The sequence below is a fragment of the Patagioenas fasciata genome, chromosome 4 (genome assembly GCF_037038585.1).
Source record: "Patagioenas fasciata isolate bPatFas1 chromosome 4, bPatFas1.hap1, whole genome shotgun sequence".
NCBI classification, from domain to species: Eukaryota; Metazoa; Chordata; class Aves; order Columbiformes; family Columbidae; genus Patagioenas; species Patagioenas fasciata.
Window position 1 is genome coordinate 14,287,391 of NC_092523.1, and position 16,338 is coordinate 14,303,728.

Here is a 16,338-nt window from a genome sequence, read left to right on the forward strand (position 1 = left end):
ACAGAACTGCCTTAGAGCATTTTTAACTCACAATGTGATATTACTACCCAATCCAGTTTTAAAAGGGAATATCCATCTTTGCAAAGGAACAAGTAAAATGCTACATAACCTGACATAGAAATTGTATGAACAAACCAAAAATCCAGCAGAAACATTAATTCTACCCTATGTTTGTTACCTTTACTAACAAAATGTATTTAGATTCTGAACATTTTATTTAACTGTTCTGTAGGGCTATATTTTATGAAACAATTAGTTTGAAAAAAATATGTTATTCACCTCATGATTTGAGCTCTTCGCAGTTGTTATATGAATGCCTCAGATACTATCCTTTAGAGCTTCGTGGCAGCAGGCTGTTGAGCACCATCATATTGATGACAATAACTGGACACTGCATGATCTATTCTGAATCTGACTCATTTTGACATTTAACCATTGCTTTAAATTGATTCTAAGTGAAAGCCATGTGTGCCATTTTTCCCCACATCACTTTCACAGTTCTTCAGCTTCCACTGCATTTTATATAAACTCAACCATTATGCTCCAAATTTAGCTACTTGGATCCATATTAATTGCAGGACATTTTTGTTAGGATCTATATTTAATTTTTGTGCTTTAAGTGTAAGATGATCTTTTCAGCAGCAGGTTGTTTAATAATGACTTTTTCTGCAACTTGACAACAGTTGAAAATCTTTCATTTAAGCTGAAGGTTTTTCTAAACAGAAGAGGTTGAAATCAATTTTAAATTACAACTTAGAATCTAAAGTTTAACTCCAGAGGATGGATGCTTTATTGTGGAGTACGAAAGATTTCCATCGAGCTCTGTAGTAATGACACTACAAGAGAATGAAGCCTTACAACTCAGGGAAAGCAGTGGGACTTCAGCACTTGCTCAGAGTTAAGTATATCCAAAAGCACTACAGTGAGTCAGAGGCTGGCCATGTAGCAATAAGAAGTGGCATATTTCTGTGCTTCATTTCCCACATACAAGACCACGGTACTGTAGCACAGCATGTCACACTGAACTTCGTAAAGGAGTGTTGAAGCTCTGTAGCTTCAGGATGCTCAGTGAAATGTTCTTTGGAAATCCGTTTGCTTTAAATGTAAAACCATGTGCTATAAAAATAAAACCAAGCTCTTAAAAAGTTCAGTGCACTTGTTTCTAAAAGTAACTGTAGCAAAACTGACTTTCTAAGCCCCAAATAACCAAATACAACTGCCATATCAGTTCACAGGACCAGCTTCTAGCCTCTAACTCTTCTGTTTCTTATCCTTTCCTCCATATCTTCCACCATAATATAGGCAAATATGTTATTAATATTTGGTAGTAGTAATATGTCTCCTGAGTCAGCTCTTTTCTAAATTACTCTATTCTACTATTTCACTTTCACTTGTTAAATACAATTGAATTTTTAAGGGAGCATGGTCAAGCAAATCCAGCATGAAAGATACTCTTTACAGTCACCGGGCTATCAGTAACATATTTGTTACTTATGATATTTGCTGAGAATTTGCAAACAATGTTTACCAATGCTGAATATTCCTCTCGTCCTTCTATTGCCATTCTCATAAACTTATTATTATTTCTAAAGAGCCAAACATGAGGAAAGATGTACTCCTTTGCTCTCCTGGAATTACCACTCGATACACATATTCAGGAGAGTATAGTTGTTGTGAGAATAGGAAACAGTCAAGGTAAAGAGAGTCAACATTCCTTTGCTTCAGCAGTATTAGCCAAAATGAAACTTTTTTCTTTTTTCTGTGTGCTAAATTGACTACACAATTAGTGTAGTATGTAGCTTGAAAACACTTTCTAAAGGTCTGAAAAAAGTTATAGTTCTAAGCCATTAAAGTATCTAGCTTCGATTAGAGGTAGCGATGCTGCTACACCAGCTCTAGTTGTCTATCCAACTTATACAGCAATACAAATCAAGAAATGAAACAAGTTTTCCATTGAGCTTCTTTAGCCAGACTGTAAACTGTAGGCAAAGGACTGTGTTCAGTGAATTTTCTTAGCTCTTGTGCTTCAATCTAGGCTAAGAACTAAAAATGAGATAAATATAGCATGAATTTTTCCAGAAGTTGTTTGCAGAAGAGTTACCAGATACTTGATGAGAAACTTATTTGTAGATGGTAGAGTTGACTTAGATTTCATTTTTCTCAGTTTCGGTGAAGTGATATGTAAAAAAGTATAAGCAAAGCTGAACAAGGTGAGAATTAACTGGCAAAATGGAAGGTGAGTAACACAGGAAAAAATGTTATTTTGAAATTGGAATTATGAGACTGATGGGGGTTGACAGCAAAGGAGGTGTAGTCTGGAAATGATGCAGCTGATTGTTTACACAAAATATTCCGTGGTCTTGATAACTAGCATGGAGCTGATGAGAGCGGTGATAATACAATATGTTGGTAAAATAATGGAAAATCAGAGCATCACAAGGAAAGAAGTGGGTGATCATCTTTGAGAATATGAATAATAGAAACAGACTGAAATTCATGCATGCAAAATGCATGGTCATGCACATAGGAACACCATAATTCCTACTGTAGATTGGAGCTCCTCAGTGGAAATTACTGAACAGAGCACTGGTGGGCTCGCATCATGAGGTGACTGAACTATTCACATGACATGTCCATGAAAAGGGCATAGGTAGTTATAGGCTGTACCAGGAAAATTATTTCTAGTAGAAATCAGGAAATATACTTTCCAGCAAAAGGTCCTGGTGAAAACTCACCTGCAATTCTGTGTATAATTTGGGTTATCTCTGTGCAACCAAGACAAATTCAGACGCATGCAGATGGGGGCACAGGAGATGAAAAATCAGTGGAAATAAGATAAAACTAGAAGAGGTTTTCTTACAAAACAATGAGTGAGAGGGGACATTTTTTCTATCTATCAAGGCACTGGAGTAACCATGGTAGGTGAAGAGCTGTTTAAGCTAACAAAGAAGTTGAAAGAAATAGAAATCTTATAAATAAGTTAAGAATTATTTAATCAGGAAAACAGATGCTTCTAACCATTCAAAGAGTGAAGCTGTGGGAGATCTTTCCAACAAAAATAAAGCATAGAGAACAAATATAACTAGTTTAGGAATGGTATGTGTTATGGCTTTTAAAAAGACCAGTTTGTAATAATGATGTGTTTTGCTGTCTGTGATAACTGGAGATTTACAGCATTCAGTCCAGCCTTCTGCCTGCATCATTTTTAGTTATCTTAAGCACAGTGAGGAGTCTACATACAACTTATAGCTTTTAGATACACTCAATGGATCAACACCTATTCTCATTAGACAGAAAGGAGGAGTTGTAACTCTAGAGCAGATCCTCTTTAAGCTAGTGAGGCAATACCTGGGTGCTCTTCAGTTACTATCTCTGTATCTTTCTTTGTTACATTGTAACCTGAATAAGCAAATTTTTCTGTGATTTGAAAAGTGACAATGACGTGTTTTAAACCTTTTATTCCAAAATTTGTATTTTATTCTACATCAATCATTAACATGTACGAACATTAAATGACAATACTTTTTTCTGCTCTCATTTTTTCCTAATTTTAAGAGGCAGCTGTGACACTACACACAATACACTAAATAGCTTAATTTCCACTATGCCTGCGTAGTCATACACAACTCACTTATTCCAGTTATCTTTTAACTGATAGGCATTGTCATTCCTGAGCAGAATCATACTATCTCAAGAAAAAAATGTTGTTTCTCTTGCTATACTTTATCTTTTTTTTTTTTTTTAATTTCATATTGAGTCCAATATCGTGGAAAATAGTGACTCCTGTAGCTGCTAGTGGGAATACGAAATACAGCTTGAATTTGGATTAAACCTAGTAAAATATGTTTTCAAATAGGATATGTTTTCCTATATTATTTGGGAAAATTCCATCCTGAGTAATAATTTGTAAGTAGAATAAGAAATATGTTATTGTTTCAAAAGCAATGGACTCTTCTGAACTAGATTGTTGTGCTAAGCATAGTATCTTAAGAGGAAAAAAATATGATGTTAGGAGCATTCATAATGGGGAAAAAATAGAAAAACAAAACAAAATCAGGCAAACAATAAATAGTGACCTAATAGAAATCCATAAATACTTCATGTGCATTTTTTTATTATATATTAATATTTACTGCATTACAGAAATGTTTTTGTGAGGGACAAAGAACTAAGTGGCATGAAGTCTTCTCTGCAGTAATTTACTTTTGAACTATTGACAGCCTTGTCTTATGGGGAAAAAAATATTGTAATAACTCATGGAAACTGCTAACTCAAGAGAGCCAAATCAAAAGTCTTACAAAGGCAAAGGCATGGCTATTTTTCAGCTTAGGGTGTCCAGACAAAATTAACACCATGTGTTCACTCTTGGGTATTTCTTGAGGTTTACAGGACTAATTGTGCATGATCAAGGTTTTACTGGGGGGAGAGGGGGAGGTGTGTGTGTGTGGGGGGGGAGTGATCTTTCTCACTTATTTGCAAAGCATGACCTATGGTAAATGACTGAAATTTTGTATCAGCACAAGAAAATCATAGCTATTGCACCACAATACACAAATAGTAAATAATCTGTCCCATTCTCCACACAGACAATAGAGTCTTGTAAACCAAACTTCATCAAATACCTCGTCAAGCTTTGTCAAGGAACAGAGTGATAACTGTGTCTTAAATGCACGTAAATGCGCATTCACCCTTTTAAGCACTTTACATGCATTTAATACATTTCCTCCCTATTAGCAAAACAGAACAAGTATCTCTGTGTGTTCTGAACACACAGGGAAGAGCCTACATGTTTTGTATTTGTTATCAACCTCAGAAAGCCAAAACAATGTGATGGTCTATTGAGACACAATCACATTATAATATCTTGGAAACTACTGGGAAAGGAATATACTTAAGCATCAGTTGTTCAGACAGGCAACATCCTCTATCCCATAAGCAACATTAAAAACACTTCAGGTGATAATATACAAGTATCTGCTTCTTAACAGTGCAGTGCTCTCTTTGCTTCAAAAGCCAAAATTATTGTAACTGAAATGCAGTCACAGAATTTCAGTTAAATATGGTCTACATATGAAAATGACATGGAAATGCATAAACAGTGAAGAAACACTGTATTTTATGTAAACTTTTCCATTGCCTTCCAAAAATTTTACAAGATACATTGTCTTATGATACATTATCTGGGCAGGGAGAAAAATCTCAGAGTAATAGAAGAAGCTAAAAAAAAAGTTTCAGAAAGTAGAGCTGATGGAAAGAAGTATACTGCCTGAGAGAGACATCACCACTTAAAATGGGTACGTGGGCAAAGAGTCAAACATAAACGACAACCAAAAAGCGGGCATTCATCTCCAAAATGATGCCCGTTCATAAACGTGTGTATGGAGTTACGTGCCATGTGCGTAAACCCACGCGAGGGTGTGCTAGCCTTCAGGTGAGCCCTCCCGAAAGCAAATACCCACGCAATGGCTGTGAACAAAGGTGGGATTTCCCCTCCTCTTCCCCCGGGGGACCTCACCCCACAGCAGGCAGCCCGCTGCAGGACCGATTCCAAACCGCTCCGCGGAGGGAGCGCGGAGGGGCGGTGGCGCCGACACCTGCCCGGGCAGAGGGTGTTGCCCGCGGCCCCGAGGTGCGACACGACGGCGACGCGCGGGGCGCGGTACCGTGGACAGCTCCGCACTCACCGTCCTCGTTCTCGTCGAAGACGGGCGCCCTGTGGGAGTGGCTGCCCCCCATGTTAGTCCGCGGCCGGCTCCGCATCCCCCGCCGCCAGCATCCCGCGGGGCGCGCCGGCGGGCACCCCGGCGCCGGGGCAGCTGCCCGCCCGCCGCCGACTCCCCAGCCCCAGCCCGGCCCGGCCGGGGGAGCCTCCGCAGAGCTAGCAGTCACCCTGCGACATGAAAGCGATCCGTCTGCCCCTGGCAGAGATCGCTGCTGGCTGGCGCGCACCGAGTTGGCCCGACTCTCATCGCGGAGGGGCAGGGGAGGGCGGCCGTTAGGGGAGGAGGGAGGGAAGGATGGAGGGAGGGAAGAGGCGGAGGTCCAGCTGCTGATGGCTTTTGGTAAGCGGTAAAAGCTGGATCTACCTGGATCCTCGCGGATCCTCCCTCCGCTTTTTCTCCTTCCAGACCTCCGCTGGGGAGCGCGAAGCCCCTGCTCCTGCCCCGGCAGCGGGGCCGGCACCCGCGCCCTGCGCTGCCCTCCACCCCAGCATGATGGGGGAGGACGGGCCTGCTCCTGCCGGCCGGGGGAACTGGCCGGCACCGGCAGCTGAGGACTCGCGGGACCCGGGGGGGGGTGATGGGCTGGGAGGGGTAAGCGCTGCTTTAAGTCGAAATATTATTTTTTTTTTGTCGCCCGACTGGGGTTTCACCCCCAGCAGTGCGGAGGGTCGTGGTCAGTTGACCGAACTTCACTGAGTTTCTGAAAGCGAAAAGGAAGAAAAAGAGAGAAATTCCCTCCCTTTTTTTTTTTTCCTCCCCCTCACCCCTGAACCCCGGCGCTCTGGGAGAGACAGGCCCAGCGAGGCTCCCTTCGGCGGCTGGGGAACAGGGGGCTGCTCTGGGCCGGCGGGGCGGGGGACGCGGGGGCGCCGCTGGGGCGGGCGGGGCCCCCAGCCCGGCCCGGTACCGCCACCTGCCGGCCACACGGGGATGTGCCCCGGGAGGGTCCCGGCGGAAGGGAGGGGAGGGCTTTGGGATGGTCTCTCTGGATGTTCAGTAACTATATAGCATATGTGCCTGCGTGTCTGCCTATATGTATGCACAAATAGATATATATCAGTGTCTGTATCTTGAAGTGACTCCACTGTAAAAGTGTGTTAGGGAGCGCTAACGACCAGAAATGTTAAGGTTGAACATAAATCACCTGTTAAACATCAAGCAGTGAGGTCTGTCTAGAATAGCTATTGTTATTTAAACACAGAAGTAGCTGTCCCATTCCCAAACATGCTGCCATTAGCAACTTTTGAAGTGAAAAGGAAACATTTACTTGTGAAACTTTCAGAAAGTTTCAGAAAGAAACAGGTCAAAAAAATGTATCTACGTTATTATCATATCCAAGTCAAAGCCAGTGCAGTTCCTCTAGGGGAAACCTGGAGCTTTAAAAAACAAACAAACAAACAAACAAAATGGAAAACAGACAATGCATCTCCACTGTTACAAGGGGATAAGAAGTAGAAGGAATAGGAGCCCAAAGCCAGGCTATATGTATTTTCCTGTATATCCACCACCCTTCTTTCAGTAAAGCTGATTAGAAAAGCTAAAGAAAAAAATTCTGCGAAAGTAGGATAACTTTCTTTTACCTTCCTTAGTTACTAACAGCACCTGTCTTTGAACCCTTTTGGGAAAAGGTTAATTAGAATTGAATGTAGTGGGTAAGATCCTGTGCTGTGTGGCTGAGAGCTCAGAGTTTGCAGCACAAACAAATCCAGAGAGCTGAGAAATTCAGATACAGTGATATTTTTCCATAAGTAGACATGGACAGATTGTATCACCCACTGATATCCCTTACTTAAATTATTTGGGTTACCACTATTTACCTGTGCAAAATAGGGAAGCTTTCAAAATTACTACTTCTCTAAAATGTAGTCTGGAAAGCATCACTTGCTCTTTGTTTGTTGTGGGTTTTTTTGTTTATTACTCACCCATTCAAAGATTTACTCATCCAGTAAATAGCAGAAACAACATAATGTCGCTGAAGTTATGTTCCTTCAGCCAGAAATAACAGTAATATAGAAATCATAGCCTTTCAGCTCTCTTTTGGGTGAACTGACCAACATCATGCTTCATGTTAAACCATTTCCTTTTATGTTAGCAAAGGAGGACTGCACTTAACAGTTTAACACATTTCAGCTGATAAGAGTTACCTTCTATCTGAGCTAAGGGCTTATATCATGTTAATGCAATTGCTTCAACTGAAGTGAAAGTATTTTAAAGTGACCTTCCAAATAATGGGAAGAAGAATTAGCTTGCCAGTAAACCTCCAGGTTGATCGTTTTACACACAAGAAACACATCCATAGAAACATTGGATGAGCAGGAGCAGTTTGGGATGGCTTTGCATGCAAAAAATACAAACTCATAAAAAATCACTCAAAACTGTCTCAAATAATTACTCTGTTTCTTTTTTACATCTGAATCCCTCCATGTAGACCAGAAGTCTGAGTCTTCTAAGATGTCTTTCATGATTTCATATGATAAAGCCCACCGCAAACCAAAGAAGTTCTAACAATTTAGAGAGCAATGAACTGTCTCTTTTCATTAATTAGTCTGTCCTACTAGACTGACATGTCTTTTTAACTTCTATATGGACAGCTTTTCAAGTCATTTGTCCTTGGTTTGGGAAAACTCCCAGCTCATGTTTAAACATCCACATAATTAGGAGGTTAAGACAAACTCCATGCTGTGTTAATGTGAGATGTGAAAAAATAGCATACATTAATAATGTATTGATGAGCCATTCATTCATGATTTGTTTATTTTAACATTATATTCCTCTATAATTCCTGCACTTGAATAGTGACAGACGTTATCCTTCATTCATTTTCTATATATGATTATTTGACAAGAATTTTCAGTTTTGCTGTTCTGAAGGCAATACAATATATTCATTGCTCCAGTGCCTTTGCTCTGAAGAAATAATTGTTTGTACCACACTTACGAGCTTCCTGAGAGCATCAACATTTCTGCAGTTTGATCAAATGCAGTTTTCATAGAGGTGTCCAATGGAACAGGGGACATTGAGGCTAGATATGTGCTCAAGGTCCAACAAAGTCTCAAGGTCCAGCAAAATTCAAGGAAACCAGTGACAATTTTCCCCTATCTTCAGTATGAGCAATATCAAGCCTTGAATATATAGGCTACTTATTCACATGGTCCTGGACTCCTCTTTGTCCTTTGCAACCCAGAATATATGCTAAAAACTGAATAGACACATAGCTTCATGTGCTGGTTTTGACTAAGGTAGAGTTTGTTTTCTTCAGAGTAGCTTGTAAGGGGCTATGTTTTGGATTTGTACTGGAAACAGTGTTGATGACACAGGGATGTTTTAGTTACTGGTGAGCAGTTCTTACACAGAGTCAAGGCCTTTTTGGCTTCTCTCACCACTGCACCAGAGAGTAGACTGGGGAAGCACAAGGATTTTGGAGGGGACACAGCCAGGACAGCTGACCCCAGCTGACCAAAGGAGTATTCCACACCACGTGATGTCATGCTCAGCAATAAATCTAGGGGGAAGACTGGCAAGGGGACCACTGCTTGGGGACTGGCTGGGCATAGATTGGTTAGTTGTGAGCAACTGTTTTCATTTAAATCACTTTTCTTTCTTGGGGTTTATTTCTCTCTCTTTGTTATTTTCCTTTTCACTACAATTTATTATTATTATTTTGTTGTTGTTGTTGTTATATTTTATTTTATTTCAGTTATTAAACTGTTCTTAACTCACAAGTTTTCTTACTTTTACTCTTCCAGTTCTCTTGTCCCCATACTGCTACAGGGGAAAGTGAGCAAATGCCTGTGTGGTGCTTATTTGCTGGCTGAGGTTAAACCACAACACTTTAGTATCTTTTTTTCTTTTAACACTACCTGGAACAACGTGGATTCCACTGCATCTGCTCCAAATTTAGCAATTACTCCTCAGGAACAATTAGTCATGTGTTTTTCCAATTGCTTTTGTAAATCAGAAATAAGTCTGAAATTCTGTATCAGAACATTGTGCATATCAATGAAGCTTTCTGAAGCCTGAGCATTTTCAGAACAATTAAATATTTACTCTTTTGGGACAGAGATTTGTAAGCTACAAGCAGTCAGAGTTTGTAATTCTTGCAAGACCAGAACTAAATCCAACTTCTCATGTTTATCTGTTCTAAAAGATGATCAGATTTTGCTTGAGATAAACCCAGTACTAACTTTAAAAGCATGTTTTATTTTTAACAGTTAAGCACTGCATAGCCCATGCAGAAATCACTGTAGGGGAAAAGGACAGTTTAGTAGAGTTTTTTTCCCCTGCAAAGGAGAAGCTGCAATCAGCATGAACATCATTTTAAGACATTGTTTTACATTTTCATTTAAGGCCTATGTTGTCTTACTTAGATTAATAGTGATTTTTTTCAGATCTCCATGCAGAGTTAGCAATAAAGAAAATCAAACATGATTACACTCCTTTGCATTATCAAACTTCCCTTAGGAAATTCAGTAGTTTAAAGCCACTAATTCTGTGATTACAGCTTTTGTATTAAAATGCTTCTGATGACACTTACAGGGTGACCTTACGGTTCTTGATTTCAAAGCATACTCTGTTGATATGCTAATTTTTGTAAATTGCATAGTGTTTACACTGACATTTTTGTGTTTGAATACTATTCCGGAGTTAACAAGCAAGATATTAAAATGGTATCTCTTATATTTACCATTATGACTACTTTAAAAGGAAAGATGATGGTTTAAAAATAGTCCTCTCATTGGAAACTGATAGGGTCCCCACACGGAGGTGGTTACTTCTGCTTGTGTCTTTCCTGGGAAGAGCCATGTTTGCTGCTGTGTATTCTTCCTGCCATTAGAAACAAGGGTAGGGCACACCATGTTCATCAAAAGGCAGTGGGATTTTCAAAGGGAGCACCAGTAAGAGAGAAACACAATTCTTACTGTTTTTCCGACTTGCCAAGAAGTGCTCACTGGTGATGTGGTCAGATTTGTTAAAAGGAGAAAGGTCAAGCAGGATGAGTTAGAAACCTTTGGTTGGAGTCAAGTTCTCAGTTCAGGCATGAGAACGGGCTCTGTGGTTAAAAACAACTCTTCAAATTAGGCAGTCAGACAAGATGACAGTTGTAAGTGCCTTCCAGCTGGAATGATTCTATTCTATTCTATTCTATTCTATTCTATTCTATTCTATTCTATTCTATTCTATTCTATTCTATTCTATTCTTTCACTTTGCACTGGATCACGGTAGGTTCACTATGGCTATTTACCTTGTGTCAGCTGAGGTAGTGGTAAATCTGCTGAAACTCTACAAATCACATCATCTCCCTCCCCAACCATCTTCAGATCAGTAAGATGCCATAAAAGGCAGAAGATGCTGAAATCAGAAAAAAACTTTCTTCTTTCCGTAGTTCATTGTTGGAACATGCTCTCTGTCCTTTTTTATTTGTATTTTTGAGAACTTATGCATTGGAAGCACTTCCTAAAGAAGCCAGCAAAACACAACAACCTGAAACACAGTTTTCTAGCCACTCCTCAGGTAGAAGTAGTTGCTGTTCCCAAGAAAGGTCAAAGCTTGTGCAAATTGACTGAGTCCTATTTCATCCCTGGATGAATTTGGATAAAACTGTTTCTCCTAAGGTTCTATCAAGATAATGTTGGGAACCTGGACGTTCATTGAGGTTTACTGTGAGCAGTAGTGACTCTAATTGGCATCATCTGGCATACACAGGCAAGTAACAGGTGCAAGAATTGGTCTGAACATAGATTAAAGTTTCATTTACTTTGCCAGGGTTGGGACCTTGCTGGAAGGCAGTGGTTAGTTTCACTTCCCAATCTGCTCTCCCAACTGCTTTTGCTGCAGTGGTCCTGTCTCTAGTCCCCAAGGCATAAACAACTTAGGGCATAATGCAGTTTTGAACTAATCCCAGTATGGATCATCCAGGCATAGATTTGTGCGAGGACAAAAGGGTCTGTAGCCTCCCTATTAAAAAAGTGAATGGAGTATGGAACAGACTCATAGATACATTGTGCAGAATCAAACCTTACAGTTAGATTGGGAGTGAGTCTTTTCCCATCCTCCGTTTTACAGGGAGACCAATAGCATTCAACCGACTGCCAATCAGTTGCTTCACTTGCATTGCATCAGTGTGAATGCAGCACAACTGTGGCCATTTACTCAGAGACGTGCTGCATGCTCAGCCTTCATTCAGGAGAGGAAGAAAGTGTTTGTTCTCAGGTAAGCTTAGTATGTCATAGAAAGCCTTTACCACAACATCTTTAAAAGGTATTGGACATAAAAGGCATGAGGAGCAAGGATGCCTGTGTAAGTAATATATTAGAGAGAAACTAGAACTACCTATTTGAATAGAACCCTAAACAGATAAAGAGAAGAGAGATGGTTCTGCATTACACTGAATACATTGTGGTCCAAATTACCATAGCTTTGGGTCTGGGCTTCTAGCTAGGTTCCAGTCTTATTTATCATATATCGTTTATCTGCACAAAACTGTGATATCACCCAAGTAATCAAAAAAGATTAAATTGCCCATGTGCACAGCAAACACCATTCCAGACAGAACTGGCTCTAGAAACAGTCTGCAACTCACTGGAGTCCCTCACAAAATGTGACTGTCTGTAGAAATGAAGTCAGCTTCCTCTACTTATTCAAGAAGCGCAAAAAATACCCTGAAGTTCCTGGATCCAAGATCAGCAATGATGAGAACTGCACAATTTATGGTCCCAGTTTGGACATATTGCTACCGAGTCATGTTTTTGCAATTGGCTTCAGTCACAGCCTGATCAGGTCCATTATGCCTGTCTTGTGATTTAACGCTGTTACACTAAATCTCAGATTGATAAATCCTAAGCGATTTTCACTGCAGTAGGCAGCAGAAATCACTTCAAAATACAGAGCATTTTGTTCCTTTGTAGCTTTTACTTGTTTCTGTGGAATTCAACGTGGCATGCATTGTGTATTTCTCTCAGCACAGAAATAATATGGAAAACTTGTGAAAGATTTTTGTAAGTTCTTTCTGTGGTATGACTGAAGTTTTGAAGTCCAATGTATGAGAAAGCAAAACCGAATGGTTGTGGTTATGGTTACAGTGTCAGCTCTCTGCAAGATTACATGTGTCTTTCATGTCAAGGGCAGTACTTTGATGTGAAACTGCTCTGATGGAAGCAGAGTCAAGCCATTAGCAATGTGAAGGTTAAAAAAAAAAAAAAAATATATATATATGTACTTCTTCACTGTGTTGATAGGAAGCTGTAAACTTCTATCTGTACAGGTTTTGGTCACAGGCTTTAGTTTTATACTTAGGATGTCAGACAGGAATCTCTCTAAACCAGTTGAGGGCATCAAAAACATACATGATGAAAAGATTTCAGAGGCCATGGGACTTTGTTGTGGTCATCTTACCACAAGATCATGCACTTGAGCATGGCAATGTTCACCTTGCGCATGAAGCTGAGATCAGGGATTCTCATCTTCCACTCCTGCTGCTCATGATCTGTGACCACTGCACACTCCTCTGTCTTTCCATCAGGTGTTTTCATGTACAAAGTATTTTTTTTCAGAGTAGAGTTCTTACAACTTCAGGAAGGGACAAATAAAAACCTATGATGTAGCTTCACTGTCTTTAGAGAGACAAACTGGTTCCAGCACCAGGGCTGTCTGAGTAAGCATTGCTGGAGAAGAGCAAGGCCAAGCAAGAGCAGGCAAGGGAGATACAGCCCCAGGATGTCTCCTGAGCAGCTGCATTGGTTTTTTTCGCCCAGCACAAATGCCACAAGTTCCTGTCAGTAACCTAACATACCTCCTGCCCCTCCCCACAGCAGATATTCCAAAGCAGGTCAGACTAGATCTGCGTGACCTCAAGCAGCCTGTGCTGGGTGCTCTGCTGCTCAGAGGTGTTACCATTGCCCTGCAGTGTAACAGCCCAGCTGTTCTCTTTCACAGCCTGTACTGGCCCTGTGTGGTTTATGTTCCCTTCAATGTTAGCTGTTTAATAAGCTTTACTGCTTAATGATTTTTTTTTTCTCCTCTTCTTTATGTAATGTAGCTGTATCTGGAGCTCTGGGGATTCTCTGTTAATAGCTTGTCCTATTGTGTTTTGTCACGTCCTTTCTTGCGACTGGTAATTTATCAGTAGTATTGATTGATGTAAAATTATAGACTTCCCAATCTTTCCTAGCCTGCAGAGTGTCTTTCAAGAACTCGTAAAGTAGCTCAAGTGATGAAGAGCCCTACTTCACAGTATAGTTAAGAGGCTGCTCTTTTAGAGCTATTGCATTTGGGCTATTAAGACAAAACACTAAATTGGGGTGCTGGGATGATTTACAGCTCTCTTGTTTCTTTTCTTCTCAGGAGTATAGCTACACTTTCTCTTTCTGTTTTTTTTATTTGGACATAAACCACTAAAACTGCTCAAGAAATGTATTCTCATCTGAGAGATAAGAAAATATAAGCTCCTGGTTTGAAAACTGAAATCATCTGCTGAAGGTCACAAGTTAAGCCCATGTGAGTTGTGCTTTGTTCAAGGAGCCATGGTGATTTGGTACACACGTAGCTGAGCAATCAAAGAAAAAAAATCAATTGTTCAGAGAAGTGGCACCTAAAGGAACTATTATCAAAATTAATTGGATCTGCAAAATAAGGAAAAACATTATTTGCTGAATATCCCATTCCAGCTGTGAACTAAAATCTATCAGAATGAAGCCTTGATAATTGTGTTCATGAACTGTTCAAGTTTGTAGCAAGAGGCAACATTCACATTCGAATTTACAGAATCAATAGACAGAGTTTGAAGGTTGCCGTGTAAGTGTTCTTGAAATTAGTAATTTTACAATTTTTCCACTACCTTAATTGCTTAGGGTGTAGAAAACACTTTGGAAAAGCTACAAGAATTAGAGTTCAACCCAAAGAAAGATGTCTAATAACTGTATATTTTCCTCTGGTTTGTTTGTTTTGCTGTTCTTCAATTTTAATCAATTCTCTCTTTTCCTTTGTAAATAGATTTGCTGCACATATATTTATTACATGCATATCAGAGCACAATCAGTGGAATAAGATGGTTGAAGAGACAAAGTAGGAAGGATAGGTTTAAATGTGCTCTGTGAGTGATGCCTAATGGTGCTTGAGAGCCACATGGCTTTGGAAAGTTAAAGACGTGTAATTGCACCTTGTGAAAAATAGCAGCAGTTATGTATCTGGCACCTTGTAATTTATGTTCGGTAAGCACGGAAAAGCATTCTGCTGCTCATTGGTATTGAATTTACTGGAATCATATGCAACTAATGCAAGAGCCTAGTTATCTGACAGAACCTTGTTACATGGCCAAAACCATCACCAATCTCTATGAGTTATGTTTCCATGAAGAAATTAAGCTCCTTTACTCCCAGACCATGCCTTAGTTCAAGGAAAAAATGAGACTGATACAGTTTTCCATGAAGGTATGTTTATCTTTGCAGCTCTAGGATTTCCCTAGAGTGAAACTACTGCAAAGACTCCTAAATACGGCCCCTAGGACTGTGACTAGATGATCAGTTTTTTTTTTCCCAGCACCAGCTGCATGTGCATTACTGATTTGGTTTGACATAGGAGAGCACTTGTAAGTAAATCTCACAGCTGAGTCAATTTATTGTGCTGGGCTTTGCATCATGGAGCAGTCTCAGAACATAATCTGGATTCCTTTGGGATGAATCAAAAGTAGAAGGTGCTCTGTAGGAGTGCACCTAATTCACCCTGACTGCTGTTGGGCAGTCAGCCCATAGGCTCAGACTAGAGCTAGTCTGATCGAAACCCCCAAAACAGATGTTGTGTGAACTTTACAGCTTCAGCACCAGCTCTTTCCCATTCCAGATCTGCTCCTATGGCACTGAACCAATCGCTAATATAGATGCAGAGATGTCTCCAGGCTTCTGACTGCCTGGCCTCTAAAGAGGCTATAGCCTCATGCTTTTTTTGACCCCCACTGAAAATTCTGCCATTGTATCACGGACAAGAAGCAGCATATCCTTAGGTTTATTGTAGAATTTACCTGTTCTTTCATTCTTCCTTCTCAGAAGAAAAAAAAAAAATCCCAAAAGATAGGTTATGGAAAAAGCAGTTGGTGACGAAAAGTCCCATACGTACAAACACCTCAGCGTTCAGCTCTAAATTACACTCCAGCTTATCTCAATCTACATTCAAGCAATGATTCAAACAGAAAAATACATAAAAGTAGCAGGAGAAGCATCCTATTGAAGTCCTCAATACAGTCCATAAGTACAGACAATAAGCAGACTATAGCCATATGCATCAGCTGTCCTTAGCAACCAGTCAGCTGTGAGAAATGAGCCTGACTCCCAGAGGTAAACCTGCAGGATAACATGCATTCACAGCAGCAATTTTTTTCTTATTAGAGTACAATTGGACACCCAGTTCAGAATAGTCATGCTTGGTTAGGAAGGGAAGGAGCTCTTTCCACACAGACTAGTCAATGCAGAAGTGGAAAATCAGTTCTGTTCATCACATCTGTGTTTTTCTGTGATCTCTAGTTTTTGCGGCCCTGTAAATGCTGTTGATTTGACACTACCATAACTAAGTCCTTATTATGGGAAGAATTTCCCCATCATTCTGCTGTTTCCTTTATGCAAATAA

General features: G+C 40.2%; 1 protein-coding gene across 3 annotated transcripts in view; it reads right to left on the bottom strand.

Moving 5' to 3' along the window:
• STK32B (serine/threonine kinase 32B) overlaps nt 1-16,338 on the bottom strand; it is a 197,972-nt gene that overhangs the window by 163,608 nt on the left and 18,026 nt on the right. The window contains exon 1 of one of the 3 annotated variants that reach the window (XM_065836970.2): nt 5,685-5,957. The exons of the other annotated variants lie outside the window; for them this stretch is intronic. Within the exon in view, the coding sequence (XP_065693042.1) occupies nt 5,685-5,760 (76 nt within the window). The 5' untranslated portion in view covers nt 5,761-5,957. Of the gene's footprint in view, nt 1-5,684; nt 5,958-16,338 lie in introns of those variants that run through there. 3 annotated transcript variants of the gene reach the window in all.